General features: G+C 47.1%; 1 protein-coding gene across 1 annotated transcript; it reads left to right on the top strand.

The window, feature by feature from the left end:
• Window positions 1–1,025: 1,025 nt before the first annotated feature.
• Window positions 1,026–17,232, top strand: PRDM14 (PR/SET domain 14). The gene is made up of 7 exons (XM_064384096.1): window positions 1,026–1,725; window positions 2,350–2,403; window positions 2,494–2,651; window positions 4,639–4,909; window positions 12,195–12,397; window positions 13,987–14,088; window positions 17,005–17,232. The coding sequence occupies exons 1-7, from the start codon at window positions 1,026–1,028 to the stop codon at window positions 17,230–17,232; spliced, it is 1,716 nt and encodes a 571-aa protein (XP_064240166.1).
• Window positions 17,233–18,041: the final 809 nt, after the last annotated feature.

Here is an 18,041-nt window from a genome sequence, read left to right as displayed (position 1 = left end):
TTAATTTCTGAGTCATGACCCTGGTTGGTTTTCTTATTGGGCTCATTGATCTCAAGACCGGCCGGCCCTGAAGGGCTTCATTCTTCAGCCTCGGTGAACTTGCTGCCTGTCCATTAAAACGCCATCCTTTCCCGGAGGCGCGGAGGCGGGAGGACTGGCGGTCACCGGGGCTCTTCTCTCCCATCTGGCCGAGGCTCTTCCAAGCGGCTCCCAAGGGGCGACCCAAGGCCCGAATAGTCCTGGTAGAATGGCTGGAGTTTCAGAGGGACCAGGGGAATGTGGCGGACCCCGCCTGCGAGGGAAACGGGGTTCTGGCGGCGCATCCCAGGGCAGCAGACGGCGGCGCGCCCTTCCCTTGCGGGCAGTCAGGACCGCTGGGCCGGAGCAGGTCACGGGGTCCCTGGACCTGCCCGGGGGCTCAGGGAGCGCGTCTCCATCTGCGCGGTGCGATCCCGGGTCGTCGGCTCTTCCCTCCCAGCTGAGGGCCCAGGAGCGCCTGGAGCTGTCGCCTGCTCCATTGCCCTCCCGCCTCCTGCGCTCGGCACCCGACCCAGCCTCGGGGTTGGGAGGGCCCTGCGGCTCCCACAGACCCTGAAAAGAGTTTTGTTGGGCCGAGAAGAAGGAAGTGGTTGGGCCGAGAAGAAAGAAGGAGAAGGAACTTCAACGGGTTTTGCTGGAACCGGGTTGGGGCCGAAAGCGGAGAGCGGGTGTGTGGAATCAGCCGGGCTTGGGGAAGGGAAGGCCGAGGAGACACTAACCTGGAATTTAGAGTCGGGCGGGTTCCCGGCAGATTTTCGTTTGGGGTTTTTTCAGTTTGCTTCTATTGCTGTTTTTTCGTTTTGTCTTAATTGTGGGAGAGGGTTGGAGGGATCCGACTGAGGGGTTTAGCCTGTTCCCTTGGACCCGGGGCTGGCTCTGGTGGAGGGAGCAGGCGGGGAGGCGCGGGCTGGACCCAGGGCAGGGCCCGCGCGGTGTCGTCAGCGGTGCCCGCTTTTCCGCAGAGCCTCCTAGCACGCGGGCCCGGGATGGCTCTTCCCCGGCCAGGTGAGGCCGCCCCTCCGGACAAGGTGGGCTACCCCCCCGAGAGCAGCCCGCAGAACCTGGCCGCGTACTACACGCCTTTCCCGGCCTATGGACACTACAGAAACGGCCTGGCCACAGCGGAGGAAGACTTCCAACCCTTCCGGCAGCTGGAGGCTGCCGTGTCTGCTGCCCCGGCCATGCCCCCCTTCGCCTTCCGCATGGCGCCTCCCGTGCTGAGCCCGAGTCTGGGCCTACAAAGGGAGCCTCTCTACGATCTGCCCTGGTACGGCAAGCTGCCACCGTGGTACCCAATTCCCCACGTCCCCAGGGAAGTGCCGCCCTTCCTGAGCTGCAGCCGCGAGTACATGGGGGCCAGCGGTGAAGATCTGGGCCACCAGATCATTGGTGGCCGCAACGAGAGTGACCCGTGTTGTGGACCTGAAACTTTCATTCCACCGCCCCCTGTGGATGCCTCTCTGTTACCTGATGGGCTGAGGACCTCGCAGTTATTACCTTGCTCACCCAGAAAGCAGTCTGAGAATGGTCCCAAACCCTCCAACCAAGAGGGGACGTCGCCTGCTCAGTTCCACTTCACGGAGGAAGACCTGCACTTCGTTCTGTACGGGACCACTGCCAGCCTGGAGCACCCAGCCAGCCTGCAGCATGCGATTTCAGGCCTCCTGGTCCCCACAGACAGCTCTGGTAAAGGGAGCCCACACCATCTGGGAGTTGAATTGGATGGGAATGCAGGTGGGAGCGGGAGTGGGAAAGAGGCACTTCCAGGTGGAGCTGAATGTGTAGAGTGTGAGGGGGAGAGGTACCTCCATGAGAGCCAGGGTCGGCTAGGCTCACTTCTGAGGCCCTGCTTGCTTAACTGCATGACCAAGGTTGCTTTCAGTGAGAGCTAAGGACCAAGAGAGAAATGGTTCATGCAGTGAACTCCCACGTGGGTTCAGAGTCTATGGTAACATGCAACGACAGCCTTCCAGCACTTCACACCTAAGAGTCCCCTCTCAGCCAGCTACCTTTACCTCAGTCAAGCATTAACTCTGATCCTTAAATCCCTTAAATTTGCCTAATGGGGTTAATTACATAATCTTGCATGAGGCTGTTCTGAATCTCAAATGAGAAATTGTATATGGAATTGCATAGAGTGAGATCGTCAATGGACAGCTCATGTAAAATGAGGAGGGAAAAATAGAAATGACAAATAAACATCAAACTGGGATGATGGTTACCTCTAGGGAGTTAAGGAGGAAAACACCTTATAAAAGCACTTCATAATACATTTCTAATGAAAAACTGTTTAAAACTGCTTTTTGCTAGGATCTGATTCTCTTCCTCAAACTCTGGATAAAGACTCCCTTCAACTTCCAGAAGGTAGGCAGAAGTCCTTGTGTGGATTTCTTTCCGTGAACTCACGCAGAGTCACCCTCCTCATTCTCTTTTCCTGCCTCGGCTTTCCCCCAGGTCTGTGCCTCATGCGGACCGTGTTTGGTGAAGTCCCACATTTCGGCGTGTTCTGCAGTAGTTTTATTGCCAAAGGAGTCAGGTTTGGGCCCTTTCAAGGTAAAGTGGTCAACGCCAGTGAAGTGAAGACCTACGGAGACAATTCTGTGATGTGGGAGGTAAATCTGTTTCTGGTGGGTGTGCTGCTGAAAATGGGGCGGGAGACTACTAGGGGAAAGTCTTGGCCTTTGCCGCTCTGGGAGAGTCCTGGTCAGAGAGAGAGGACATCCAGGGCAGATATCTGGGGTTTGTTCCCTGTAAAGGGAAGGAAGGGCTAGTGTTTGCTCCATGAGGATAGCACCTCTGCATGAATTCTGTGTTTTGTGGGTGCCTTAGGTCATTTTAGTCTGGAAGATTAGCTATGGAATATACATTTAAAGAATCAATACATTGTATTATATTTATAGACAAAACCAAATGCTTTAGATATTATAGAGTGCTGAAAGTATGCTAAAGAAAATAAAAACAAGTTTTAAAATTCAATATTATTCTCCTATAAAATTAGTCAAGGATTTAAAAAAAACAACAACAGATACTCTTCAAGATCTAGTGATGATATATTAGGGACATGCTGGTGGGACTGCAGTTTATCACCTGCAAGAGAAAACTATTTGTCAGAATGTATCAGATACCTTAAAATGCTCAAAATCCCTTGACCTGGAATTTCTACTTCTAGAAATAGAGTATAGGAAAATAATCTGAAATCAAGGCTATGTGGTATATGTTAATCCCTGGGTTGTTTATAATAACAAAACGTTGGAGACAGTGAAATTGCCAGCAGCAGAGAAAGAAATCATTTTTCTTTTTTTTTCTTCTTGAGACAGAGTCTCTGTCTGTTACCCAGGCTGAAGTGTAGTGGCACGATCTCAGCTCACTGTGACCTCTGCCTCCTAGAAATTCTCCTGCCTCAGCCTCCCGAGCAGCTGGGATTACAGGCATGCACCACCATGCCCAGCTAATTTTTGTATTTTTAGTAGAGATGGGGTTTCACTATATTGGCTAGGCTGGTCTTGAAATCCTGATCTCAAGTGATTCTTCCCCCTTGGCCTCTCAAAGTGTTGGGATTACAGGCATGAGCCACCACGCCCAGTCTTGAATGAAATCATTTGTAGCTCCATCAATATGTGTGAAAACTAAGTGGGGGTAAAATACAAAACTGTTGTGTTTAAGTGGTGGAATTCAGTGTAACCTTTTGGTTTCACTTACCTCTGCTTATGAAATCAACATATGCTCACTACAGAAATTTGGGAAGCAAGAAAGTGATAAAAGAATCTTTTAGGATGAATCACATTAGGCAGGCTCGGTGGCTTACACCGTAATTCTAGCACTTTAGGAGGCCAAGGTGGGAGGATCACTTGAGCTCAGGAGTTTGAGGCCAGCCCGGGAAACATAGTAAGACCCTGTCTTTACAAAAAATTTTTTAAAAAATTAGCCAGGTGTGATGGTGCATGCTTGTGTAGTTCCAGCTACTCAGGGGGCTAAGGTGAGAGGATCACTTGAGTCCAGGAATTCGAGGCTACTGTGAGCTGTGATTGGGCCACCGCACTCCAGTCTGGGCAATAGAGTGAGGCTCTATCTCTTTAAAAAAAAACAATATGTGACATTACCTAGAGTCCTTAAAAACAAATCTACATTGGCATTAGTAGATTTATAAACTACTTGTAATGATGTAGAAATCTGAATGATAGGCTGGGTGCGGTGGCTCATAACTGTAATTCCAGCACTTTGGGAGGCTGAGGCAGGAGGATCACCTAAGGTTGGAAATTCAAGACCAGCCTAACCAACATGGAGAAACCCCGTCTCTATCAAGAATACAAAAAATTAGCTGCGCATGGTGATGCATGCCTGTAATTGCAGCTACTCAGGAGGCTGAGGGAGGAGAATTGCTTGAACCCAGGAGACGGAGGTTGCAGTGAGCTGAGATCACGCTGTTGCACTCCAGCCTGGGCAACAGAAACTCCCATCTCAAAAAAAAAAAAAGTCTGAATGATAGAAGTCTATTTGGTGGACTCAAATGTGAGATTTGGGTTATAAGTTCTTAAAAGTTCATTTTGTAAATTCAAAATTAAAAAGTACAGTACAAACTTCATGTCTTACTTCATTTAGATCTTTGAAGATGGTCATTTGAGCCACTTTATAGATGGAAAAGGAGGTATGGGGAATTGGATGTCCTATGTCAACTGTGCCCGCTTCCCCAAGGAGCAAAACCTAGTTGCTGTGCAGTGTCAAGGGCATATATTTTATGAGAGCTGCAAAGAGATCCACCAGAACCAAGAGCTCCTTGTGTGGTATGGAGACTGCTATGAGAAATTTCTGGACATTCCTGTGAGCCTTCAGGTCACAGAGCTGGGGAAGCAGCCATCTGGGCCCTCTGAAGGTGAGTGCACAACTTGTCTCGCCCGGTGAGGGCATCCCACTAGAAGGACTGGGCTCTTTTCCACAAACCCTCCATGTGCAGTTCCTCTCTCCCAAAGGCTAATGCAGAGGACTAAACAGGGGGGTCTCTAACCAGGGGGGAATTACCCAAGCGAAGAAAAGCATCCTCAACTTCCCAAGGCTGTGGAAGCTGCTCCTATTCATAAAGATACCTGTTCTTCGGCCGGGCACAGTGGCTCACGCCTGTAATCCCAGCACTTTGGGAGGCTGAGGCAGGCAGATCACCTAAGGTCGGGAGTTTGAAACCAGCTTGACCAATACCTAGAAACCTCATCTCTACTAAAAATACAAAATTAGCCAGGCGTGGTGGTGCATGCCTGTAATCCCAGCTACTTGGGAGGCTGAGGCAGGAGAATAGCTTGAACCCAGGAGGCAGAGGTTGCGGTGAGCCAAGATTGCGCATTGCACTCCAGCCTGGGCAACAAGAGCAAAACTCCGTCAAAAAAAGAAAAAAAATAAAGATACCTACTTTTCTTCCCAGCCTAACAATAAAAGAAAATGAGATAAATGGATGTAACCTCTGCCATAGGTGAGCCAGTTTCTGATTCATCTCTGCCCAGGCTAATGTAGCTGAAGTGGAATCCCTAGAGCAGTGTTTTTCAAATGGCACGTTGCAGAGTTGCATGTCTTAGTGGGGTGGGAAATCAATTCAGTGGCTGAGACCCACATTTCTGAAAAAAGAGAATAAGCATAGAGTAGAATAGAAAATATTGATGGGAATCACTTAAGAGTAAGCAATGTTTTGTGAAATTTCTATTTCACATGGGGATGTGTGTGTATGCTGGGTGTCAATATAAAATACATTGCCTACTATGGGTCTCAGGCAAGTTGGAGAAATATTGAGCTGGACTCTCACTCTCAAACTTTATGTGGGAATGAATACCCGGGGAACTTCACAATGCCGGTTCTCATTCAGGGTAGGGGCCCAGGATTTGGTATTTTTATCAATTTCCAGGGAGTACTGCTAGTCCTGGTCCTTGGACCACAATAGAGTAGCAAGGAGCTAGAGAACCACCAGCCCACTCTAGGGACGGTGGAATTTGCATGTTAAATGGCTCTCCAAGTGATTTCTAGATACACTTAGTGATCTAGAAATCACTTGGAGAGCCATTTAACATGCAAATTCCACCTAACTTGTTAGGTGGGACAAGATAAATGTAAATCACTGTAAATAAGAGAAAAGGCAGGCCTGGCATGGTGCCTCATGCCTGTTATCCTAGCACTATGGGAGGCCAAGGTGGGTGGATCACTTGAGGTCAGGAGTTCAAGACCAGCCTGGCTAACATGGTGAAACCCCGTCTCTACTAAAAATACAAAAATTAGCCAGGGGTGGTGGGAGGTGCCTGTAGTCCCAGCTGCTAGGGAGGCTGAGGCAGGAGAATCATTTGAAACCAGGAGGCAGAGGTTGCGGTGAGCCAAGATGGTGCCACTGTACTCCAGCCTGGGCAACTGGGCGTGATAGTCCTGTAATACCAGGATTTTGGGAGGCTGAAGCAGGCAGGTCATGAGGTCAGGAGTTCAAGACTATCCTGGCCAACATGGTGAAACCCCATCTCTACTAAAAATACAAAAAAAATTCTCTGGTCATGGTGGTGCACCTTTGTAGTCCCAGCCACTGGAGAGGGCTGGGGCTGGAGAATTGCTTGAACCTGGCCAGGAGGCGGAGATTGCAGTGAGCCGAAATCACGCCATTTTGCACTCCATCCTGGGTGACAGAGTGAGACTCCTTGTCGGAAAAAAAAAAAGTGAATTGCATCTGCAAGCCTGTTTTGTTTTCCTGCTAGACTGAGATGCTTTGGGGTAGGATATAACCCTAAACATCTTAGTATCTTCTGCTCCCGGATCCCAGTGTGTACTGTATGCGAGGAAGACATTAGAATTAAATTCGGAAAAGCTGCTTAGGGATGAGCTGAAATAAGGCACGTGTAAGGCAGAGGGAGTGCAGTGGTGTGATCTCTGCTCACCGAAACCTCCGCCTCCTGCCTGCCTGAGCCTCCTGAGTAGCTGGGATTACAGGCATGCACCACTACACCCTGCTAGTTTTTGTATTTTTAGTAGAGAAAGTTTCATTATGTTGGTCAGGCTGCTCTTGAACTCCTGGCCTCAAGTGATCCTCCCACCTCGGGCTCCTAAAATGCTGGGATTACAGGCATGAGCCACCACGCCCAGCCATTTTAGAGAAATGTTTTCACCATATGTATTGAATTATTACGATGTTTATAACTTTGATGTCTCAGTAATACTCTTCTGGAAATTTATTATTGAGAAATAGTCTAAAAGGCAAAAGCTATGCTTATGAAGATTTGTAACTGGCACCACGTGTGAGGAAAAATCACAAATGACCTAAATGCTCAGTAGTATAATAAGTAAGTAAATGGGCCGGGCACAGTGGCTCACGCCTATAATCCCAGCACTTTGGGAGGCCAAAGCGGGTGGATCACGAGGTCAAGAGATCGAGATCATCCTGGTCAACAAGGTAAAACCCCGTCTCTACTAAAAATACAAAAAAAATTAGCTGGGCATGGTGGCGCGTGCTTGTAGTCCCAGCTACTTGGGAGGCTGAGGCAGGAGAATTGTTTGAACCCAGGAGGTGGAGGTTGCGGTGAGCCAAGATCGCGCCATTGCACTCCAGCCTGGGTAACGAGCGAAACTCCGTCTCAAAATAAATAAATAAATAATAATAATTAAGTAAATGATGATGCAGGTTCAGCATCCCTAATCAAGAAATCCTAAATCCAAAATGCTCTAAATCGAAACTTTTTGAGCACGAACATATTGCCAAAAGTGGGAATTTACACACAAAAGTACTTAACACAAACTTTGTTTCATGCACCAAATTATTTAAAATATTGTGGTATTATGGGCTGGGCGTGGTGGTTTGTGCCTGTAATTCCAGCACTTTGGGGAGGCTGAGGCAGGCAGATCACCTGAAGTCAGGAGTTCAAGACCAGCCTGGCCAAGACTGTGAAACCGTGTCTCTACTAAAAATACAAAAAAATTAGCTGGGTGTGGTGGTGGATGCCTGTAATTCCAGCTACTCAGGAGGCTGAGGCAGGAAAATCTCTTGAACCCGGGAGATGGAGGTTACAGTGAGCCGAGATCATGCCACTGTACTCCAACCCAAGCAACAGAGCAAGACTCCATCCAAGCACTTTGGAGGCCAAGGCGGGCGGATCACCTGAGGTCGGGAGTTCAAGACCAGCCTGACCAACATGGTGAAACCCCGTCTTCAAAAAAAAAAAGGAAAAAAAAAAAAGAAAAAAAATACCTTCAGGCTATGTGTATAATGTATAAAACATGAATGGACTTTATATTTAGACTTAGTCCCATACCCAAGATACCTCATTATGTATATGAAATATTCCAAAGTTGGGAAAAAACCTGAAATCCAAAACATTTCTGGTCCCAAGCATTTCAGAAAAAGGATACTCCACCTGTACATTAACATGGAATAGTATGCGGATATCAGAGGCAATCAGAGCAAGCAACAGAATGAGGGCTTATGATGGTTAAGTGGGGGAGGAAACCGTGCGTGTGGATAAGATACTTGTGTTCCAGTTCTGAACCAAGTGATACCTGATGCTTACAGCATTGTTATGAGGGCATATATTTTGGACAATGTTTGGAGTGAAACTTGTAAACAACTTAATTTGTTGGGAATAATTATAAATGAATGTTAATCTGTTAATATGAATGGTTTGGATGTGATAAAAAGGAAAGAAAAATTAAAACTCCATTCACTCTCTCTCTCTCTTTTTTTTTTTTTTTGAGTCAGAGTCTCACTCTGTTGCCCAGGCTGGAGTGGAGTGCAGTGGCATGATCTCAGCTCACTGCAACCTCCGCCTTCCAGGTTCAAGTGATTCTCCTGCCTCAGCCACCCAAGTAGCTGGAACTACAGGTGCACACCACCACCCCTGGCTAATTTTTTTGTATTTTTAGTAGTGACGAGGTTTCACCATGTTAGCCAGGATGATCTCCATCTCCTGACCTCGTGATCTGCCTGCCTTGGCCTCCCAAAGTGGCGGGATTACAGGCGTGAGCCACCACATCTGGCCCCATTGCACTCTCAAATGAGTTTTTTTACCCCAAAGGCTTTTTGGGGAGGATTGGTGGTAGGTGGGAGCCTTCCCCTTTGAGGTCTCGAGTGGTGAGGGAAGGGTCTAGACTCTGTGTGGGCAGGTTATTTGAATATCCGAGCATTCCCCTCTTGTGAGGGAGACTGGGAATTTGTGTGTGTGTTTTGGGGTGTGGAGGTGTGAAGCAATAGGGGGAGTGAGGATAGGGAACAAGATGAAACTAGGAGGGATAGGGAACAAGATGAAATTAGGTTTCATTTCTGCCTAAGTGCTTGTTCTTCAGCGAGCTCACTATTGAACCTTCATACTGAATTTTGATGTGCTTTAGTGCTTAGGTTTGTAAAACTGCTGACCCTCTCTTCCCTTCCCACCCCAGGAAGCAGGAAGACCAGATATTTCTGACCAATAAAAATTCTACTTCTGTACCAAAAAAGGTCCTAGCAAGGGGATTCTGAGAGTATTAGCACCTCAATGAAAGTGACAGACAGAGCAGGGCGATGGATCAGCTTGGGGTTGGCAGTTGCCTTCCTGGTTATTTACTTAATGAATGGTTTATTTCCTTAGCCACCTGTTTAATGGGCCTGGGATGGAGTTGTCAACTAACAAAGCCCCTGATGGACAGCTTCCCTGCTGTCCTGATGCTGAGAAGATTTCTATCTGCAGACTCTTGCATAGACTCACTCTTGGCTGCTCTCCCTCCCTGGGGTCAAACAATGAGGTCTCAGTGGTGTATTCATAGTCAAAGCCACTTTATCCTCTGGAATCCAGAGTGTCCTCCACAGGGATGCTTTTGTAGGTGGCCCCTGTTCTCCCGCCTTCCCCCAACACATAGACACCTCTGGACGTAGGACTTGCTTTGCTAGAGTCTAGCTGCGCCCTCTCTAACTTCTTTCCTCCTCCCTCCTCCATTGATAAAAACAGATTTACCTCTCAGTCTTGCTTGTCATTCAGTGATAGCATCTCTCACGTTGGTGAGACTCAGTAAGTGTTAGAATTAAATTCATCATCACAGCCGGGCGCGGTGGCTCACGCCTGTAATCCCAGCACTTTGGGAGGCCGAGGCGGGTGGATCATGAGGTTAAGAGATCGAGAACATCCTGGCCAACATGGTGAAACCCCATCTCTACTAAAAATACAAAAAATTAGCCAGGCATGGTGGCACATGCCTGTAATCCCAGCTACTTGGGTGGCTGAGGCAGGAGAATTGATTGAACCCAGGAGGTGGAGGTTGTGGTGAGCCAAGATTATGCCATTGCACTCCAGCCTGGCCAACAAGAGCAAAACTCCGTCTCAAAAATAAAAAAATAATAATAAAATAAAATAAAAATTCATCATCACAGCAACCCTGTGCATTAGGGAAGTCAAGATGCTTTCACTCTTACTCTGTACATAAAGATCCTAGCTCTGGAATCTGCCGCAAGTTTTGAGAAATGAAGTATAACCTAAGAGGGTCCTTCAAATTTTGTAAAACGGAACGGCACTGTGAAGCCTGGGCAGTCAGCTGTGGGTGTCCTGGTGACGGCTCTGAGCTTGTAACTCAGGCTGATCTTAAAGGCACAAAGAGAAGTAGATCGGCCTCAGTGTATTAACCTTGTAACAAGTACCAGGCGGGAATGTGTTCAAGAGCTGCAGGGTTGTACTGCCCTCAAATGTGGCTGGTGGAAGGATCGCTTCAACAATTCATTTCCAGGAAGAAAAGAGGAGAGCCTATAGGTTAAGATATTTAAGAGACACAGCAACCATATACAACATGTAGACTCCGTTTGATTCCTAATTTGAATGGACTGACCAGGAAGTAATTAAACAAATATATGTGTGTGTATATAAGTACATATATGTTTCTATAAAGGAATACGAGTTAATTGTTTAGGTATGACTGTGTGACAATGAGATTATGGTTATGCTTTTTTTTTTTTTTTTTGAGACATGCTCTTGCTCTCTTTCCCAGGCTGGAGTGCAGTGGCTCAGTCACCGCTCATTGCAGCCTCAACTAACTCCAGGCTTAAGCGATCCTCCCACCCCAGCCTCCTGAGCAGTTGGGACTAAAGGCGTGTGCCATCATGCCCAGATAATTTTTATTGTTTTTTTGTAGAGATGGGGTCTTACTATGTTGCCCAGGCTGGTCTCAAACTGCTGGGCTCAAGTGATCTGCCCACTTCAGCTTCCCAAAGTGTTGGTATTAAAGGTGTGAGCCACTGCACCTGGCACAATGATGCTTTTTTGTGTTTGTGAGACGGAGTTTCACTCTTGTTGCCCAGGCTGGAGTGCAGTGGCACGATCTCGGCTCACTGCAACCTCCACTTCTCAGGTTCAAGTGTTTCTCCTGCCTCAGCCTCCCAAGTAGCTGAGATTACAGGCATGCACCACCATGCCTGGCTAATTTTGTATTTTTAGTAGAGACGAGGTTTCACCATGTTGGCCAGGCTTGTTTCGAACCCCTGACCTCAGGTGATCCTCCCGCCTTGGCCTCTCAAAGTGCTGGGATTACAGGTGTGAGCCACCGTGCCCTGCCGCAATTATGCTTTTTAAAAAGATGTCATCTTCTAAAGATTACAGTTAGATATTTTTGAATCAAAGGATGAATTTACTATGGGTAGAGGTGATAAATGAAAACAAAATTAGTTATGAGTTGGTCAAAGCTTGGTGTTTGGCACATGAGGGTTTATTACACTATTATTTTCACTTTGGTATATGTTTACATTTTTCTGTAATAAAAAGGTTTTTAAAAATCATCTTGACCAGGCACAGTGGTTCATGCCTGTAATCCCTGCACTTTGGGAGGCTGAGAGGGGCAGATCACTGGAGGTCGGGAGTTGGAGACTAGCCTGGCCAACATGGTGAAACCCTATCTCTACTAAAAATGCAAAAATTAGCCAGGCGTGGTGGTATGTGCCTGTAATCCCAGCTACTTGGGAAGCTGAGGCAGGAGAATTGCTTGAACCCGGGAAGCAAAGGTTGCAGTGAGCCATTGCACTCCAGACTGGGCAACTGAGCAATAGTCTATCTCCAAAAAAGAAAAAAAAAAAATTCCTCTCAAAGTAGCCAAAAGAACTCTTATCTAAAACTAAATAAATAGATAAAGAAATATCCTCTTGAAGGAAGTAGGGAAGGAAGTAACTGAAGAGACATTGTGTTTGCTGTGTTTGACAGAGTCTGCAGAAGGCTACAGATGTGAAAGATGTGGGAAGGTATTTACCTACAAATATTACAGAGACAAGCACCTCAAGTACACCCCCTGTGTGGACAAGGGCGATAGGAAATTTCCCTGTTCTCTCTGCAAACGGTCCTTTGAGAAGCGGGACCGGCTGCGGATCCACATTCTTCATGTTCATGAGAAGCACCGGCCTCACAAGGTGAGTATTAAGAGGACACGTGACCCGCCATCACATTCTCTCTCCCTTCCCAAGCTCCTGAATGCGGGGAGGGCCTCACAGGTGCTAGCCACAGGGCTGTGGTGCCTGACGGACACCCTCTCTGAAGGAGGAGAGGATAGTATTACGGAACAGGCAGTCGGGAATAGGCAGGGCGATGCGATGCACACGTGTTAGGATGCCTGTAGCAACAGAGGGAGGAACATGGAGGAAGGGGTCTCCATGGCCACCTAGACATGCGGATTATGAAAGATGCACAGAAGTGGCCTTGAGCCAAGTCTAGAAGGACAGATGGGGTGTCTGATTTATACTGGTGGCAGGATTAGTTGGGCTAGGGAAAAGGGTCAAGCTGTTCCAGGCAGGAAAGAACCTGGCATGTGCACCTGAGAAACTGCACCTTGTCCCATATCTGTGCAGGTGTATTGACAGGTATAGGTGAGGAGGAAGCAAAGGCACGGTCCTTCCAAAGAGTGGAAGGCTGGCTGGGCGTGGTGGCTCACACCTGTAATCCCAGCACTTTGGGAGGCCAAGGTGGGTGGATCACCTGAGGTTGGGAGTTCAAGACCAGTCTGACCAACATGGAGAAACCCCATCTCTACTAAAAACGCAAAAAGTAGCCAGGTGTAGTGGCGCATGCCCATAATCCCAGCTACTTGGGAGGCTGAGGCAAGGGAATTGCTTGAATCCAGGATCACGCCACTGAACTTCAGCCTGGTCAATGAGTCAAACTCCATCTCCAAAAAAAAAAAAGAGCAGAAGGCCTCTACAGCAGGCTGAGGATTATGAAAGACAGAAAAGCAGTAATGACAATAGGGAGCCATTTTCTGCCATTCCAGACACCTGGATGCTGTGCTAGGCTTAGTGCAAAAAAAGTACAGTATACCCTTGGGCTTAATTAAAAGGAGGATGCGGCTTGGACACGGAGGTATTCTTGCTTGACTGTTGGCCTTGTTGGAACTAGCTCAGGCAGCTATGACCTTGAGCCCATTTTCTTTTTTTTTTTTTGAGACGGAGTTTCGCTCTTGTTACCCAGGCTGGAGTGCAATGGCGCGATCTTGGCTCACCACAACCTCCGCCTCCTGGGTTCAGGCAGTTCTTCTGCCTCAGCCTCCTGAGTAGCTGGGATTACAGGCATGCGCCACCATGCCTAGCTAATTTTTTGTATTTTTAGTAGAGACGGGGTTTCACCATGTTGACCAGGATGGTCTCGATCTCTTGACCTCGTGATCCACCTGCCTCGGCCTCCCAAAGTGCTGGGATTACAGGCGTGAGCCACCGCGCCCGGTCCCATTTTCCTTTTTTGAAAATTGAGAGGCCAGGCACAGTGGCTCATGCCTGTAATCCCAGCACTTTGGGAGGCCGAGGTGGGTGGATTACCTGAGGTCAGGAGTTCAAATTTTAAAGGAATATATAATATACTCCTATAACAAATTGAGATCCTGTCTCAAAAAAGAAAAAAAAAAAAAACATTTAAAAAAGGAGTTCTTCTCTAACCCCAGGTAAACGCAAGGTTGAAATGGACTTGTTAGAGGAAGGTGTGATTTCGATTCTACTTTTCTTTTTCACCTCAGTGTTCTACGTGTGGGAAATGTTTCTCTCAGTCTTCCAGCCTCAACAAACACATGCGAGTCCACTCTGGAGACAGACCGTACCAGTGTGTGTATTGTACTAAGGTAAATGGAACCTCTCACTAAGGGATCGGTCTTGAGCTCGGCTTGGGTGTCTATGTTTAAGAACTTGAAATATAAAGCCTGACTTAATGAGTTCTTGGTAAATGTTAGTCAAATACCAGCGCAGTCCTCATTTCCACCCCTAAATATGCTTGAGTTTGCTAAAGATGATCAAATATAACCAACCTCCTATTCCCAAGCTGGCATTTAGGATACATGTAGTAAAGCATATTCCAAATGTATGGGGACCTGATGGCCTGTTACATAGTGTTTAAAAGCACTAGCTGGGCACTGTGGCTCATGCCTGTAATCAAATTTCCCATGCATTGGCGGCTCATGCCTGTACTCCCAGCTTCTTGGGAGGCTAAGGCTGGAGAAGTGCTTGAGCCCAGGAAGTGGAGGTTGCAGTGAGCCAAGATTGCACCACTGCATTCCAGCCTGGGTGACAGAGTAAGACACTGTCTCAGAAAAAAAAAAAAAAAGGCACAGTGGCTCAAGCCTGTAATCCCAGCACTTTGGGAGGCTGAGGCTGGCAGATTGCTTGAGATAGGGAGTTTGAGACCATCCTAGCCAACATGGTGAAATCCTGTTTCTACTAAAAATACAAAAATTAGCTGGGCATAGTGGCAGGTGCCTGTAATCCCAGCTGGGTTCAAGTGAGGCAGGAGAGTCACTTGAACCCAGGAGGCAGAGGTTTGCAGTGAGCCGAAATCATGCCACTGCACTCCAGCCTGGGTGACAAAGCGAGACTCCATCTCAAAAAAAAAAAAAAAAAAAATCACTGTTTTATATAGTATTTAAAAGCATAAACTTGGCCAAGGTCAAATCTTGCTTCTGGTGCTTACTTAGCTATGCCACCCTGAGCAAGTCCATGAACTCCTCTGTTAGTTTCCACATTGATAAATTGGGGGAGAAGAGTCTTTACTGAGTTGTTGGACAACATTAGTAAGATATATAAAATATAAAATTCTTGTAACAGTGCCTGGCACAATGTAAAAGTACTACTGGAATGTTAGCTACTATTATTGCTACTTTAATCTGTAAAGGATGCTGCTGATGCAGTTTTCTATAGGAGCACTGCAGAAGTGGCATCTAGTCTATGTTACACAGAATATAGAGTTGTAAAAACAGGCATGAACCACATGGTTAGGGGTTACTATAACAGAAACAAGAGGTTGACCATGCTTTAGACATATTACACCAAAATAGCTCATGTCCTGTTTTGATGATACACATCTGTACTGTCCAGTGTGCAGTTAGCGATTAATCATATGTGGCTATTTCAATTAGTAAGGATGAAGGAAAGTTGAAGAATTCAGTTGCGAGATTGCATTAGCCACATTTTACGTGCTCACTGGCTACATGTGGCTAGTGATTCCCAAGCTGGACAGCGCAGGTACAGAATATTCCCATCATTGCCGAAAGTCCTGTTGGAAAACACTGATAGATTATGTTTCTGTCACTGAGTCAGTTACACTTTTTACAGTAAAGCCATAAAAGGAGTAGAGGCTGTCCTACAGCTGCTTCTTAGCCTCTCAGAGAGGAATGAAACATTGAGTCTACCAGATCGGGGCAACCAATACCTCTAAAGCGTGTGACAATAGAATGAAAATAATCAGCATAGAAAAACACCGCTGAGTCAGGTGCAGCGTCTCATGCCTGTAATCCCAGCACTTTGGGAGGCCAAGGCAGGTGGATCACCTGAGGTCAGGAGTTTGAAACCAGCCTGGTCAACATGGAGAAACACTATCTCTACTAAAAATACAAAGAATAGATGAGCATGGCGTTGTGCCTGTAATTCCAGCCACTTGGGAGGCTGAGGCACTAGAATCACTGAGGCAGAGGTGGCAGTGAGCCGAGATTACACCACTGCACTCCAGCCTGGGTGATGGAGTGAGACTCTGTCTCAAAACAAAACCTACAAACCATCTTTAAAAAGCTTAAATTCAAAAGAAGAAGAAGAAAAACACTAAGGTACTGACTTATGCAAAGACACTGGTTGATATTAACTTCTCCTTCTGTAACGCAGCTTGTCTTGAAGTGTGATCCTAGGATCACCTGCATCAGAATTGCTTATTTAAATGCAGGCTCCTGGGTCTCATGTCAGACTTACTGGGTCACACTCTTTTGGGTAGAGTTGGCAATCTGCTTCTTTTTTTTAGAGACAGTCTTACTCTGTCGCCCAGGCTGGAGTGCAGTGGTGCCATCATAACTCATTGTGGCCTTGACTTTCGGGCTCAAGTGATCCTCCCACCTCAGCTTTCCACATAGCTGGGTCCACAGGTGCACACCACCACGCCTAGGTAATTTTTTTTACTTTTTGTAGAGGTGAGGTCTTGCTATGTTACCCAGGCTGGCAATCTGCTTTTTTTTTTTTTTGAGACAAAGTCTCACTCTGTCGCTCTGGCCATAGTGCAGTGGCACAGTAACGGCTCATTGCAACCCCCGCCTCCTGGGTTCAAGAATTTCTCCAGTTTCAGCCTCCCAAGTAGCTGAGATTACAGGTGTGCACTACCATACCCGACTAATTTTTGTATTTTTAGTAGAGGTGGGGTTTCACCATGTTGGCCAGGCTGGTCTCGAACTCCTGACCCCAGGTGATCCGCCCGTCTTGGCCTCTCAAAGTGCTGGTGTGAACGACCGTGCCTGACCAGCAATCTGCTTTTCTAAAAACTAGACCTCCAGATAATCTTAGCCACTGAAGAACCACTGTTCTAACATCCAGTGCTTCTCAAAACCAGCCAGAAAGACAAGTCAGTGGAGTCCTTTTGGATTAATGCTACTGCTGATGACCAGGCCTCAAAACCCAAGGTTCGTCCATTAGGATGAACAACAGTGAAATTAACCCCTTAGTTTAATTAGTTGGCCACCTCATGGAAGCTGACTTTTTCTTGTGCTCTGTGTTTCTCTTCTCTGCAGAGGTTCACGGCCTCCAGCATACTCCGCACACACATCAGGCAGCACTCCGGGGAGAAGCCCTTCAAATGCAAGTACTGTGGTAAATCGTTTGCATCCCATGCTGCCCATGATAGCCATGTCCGACGTTCACACAAGGAGGATGAGTGCTGCTCCTGTAGCATCTGTGGGAAAATCTTCTCAGATCAAGAAACATTCTACTCCCACATGAAGTTTCATGAAGACTGTTAGCCCTGCCAGGCACAGTGGCTCACGCCTGTAATCCCAGCACTTTGGGAGGCCAAGGCAGGTGGATCACTCAAGTCCAGGAGTTCCAGACCAGCCTGGACAATGTGGTGAAACCCCGTCTCTACCAAAAAACTACAAAAATTAGCCAGGGATGGTGGCACATGCCTGGGGTCCTAGCTACTTGGGAAGTTGAGGCAGGAGGATGGTTTGAGCCCAGGAAACAGAGGTTGCTACCATCTGTGACATTAAGTAATTGGGGAAGAAACATGATAGCCAAATGAAGAAAGTTAAAAAAAAATACTGATGTTGCTCTAGGTTTAAACCTGATTTCACTACTGATGAATAGGTAATATAAAATAAACAGGATATGTTTGGTTTTTTTTTTTTTTTTTTGAGACAGAGTTTCGCTCTTGTTACCCAGGCTGGAGTGCAATGGCGCGATCTCAGCTCACCGCAACCTCTGCATCCTGGGTTCAAGCAATTCTCCTGCCTCAGCCTCCCGAGTAGCTGAGACTACAGGCGTGTGCCACCATGCCCAGCTAATTTTTGTATTTTTAGTAGAGACGGGGTTTCACCTTGTTGACCAGGATGGTCTCGATCTCTTGACCTCGTGATCCACCCGCCTCGGCCTCCCAAAGTGCTGGGATCACAGGCGTGAGCCATCGCGCCCAGCCTTGTTTGGGGTTTTTTCTAATTAGTTCGGTCTTCCTAATATAGGATGCAGTGCACATACAAACACAGAGGCCCACTGAAAAGAAAAACGTGCTCTGCATGGTATCCTATGGCTCATGCAAGTGTTTGGGGAATGTGTT

Source organism: Aotus nancymaae, unplaced genomic scaffold (genome assembly GCF_030222135.1).
Source record: "Aotus nancymaae isolate 86718 unplaced genomic scaffold, 86718_ANA_hifiasm-v0.15.2.pri h1tg000036l, whole genome shotgun sequence".
NCBI lineage: Eukaryota > Metazoa > Chordata > Mammalia > Primates > Aotidae > Aotus > Aotus nancymaae.
The sequence above is the reverse complement of the archived record's forward strand: the minus strand, read 5'-3'. Positions and strand labels throughout refer to the sequence as shown.

What these genes read in the sequence shown, in the direction of transcription:
- PRDM14 (XM_064384096.1), top strand. Translation starts at nt 1,026, where the DNA reads ATGGCTCTTCCCCGGCCAGGTGAGGCCGCCCCTCCGGACAAGGTGGGC. An exon ending in GGTCCCCACAGACAGCTCTG is followed by an intron (nt 1,726 to 2,349) that starts GTAAAGGGAGCC and finishes GCTTTTTGCTAG; the next exon opens with GATCTGATTCTCTTCCTCAA. An exon ending in AGAAGCACCGGCCTCACAAG is followed by an intron (nt 12,398 to 13,986) that starts GTGAGTATTAAG and finishes TTTTCACCTCAG; the next exon opens with TGTTCTACGTGTGGGAAATG.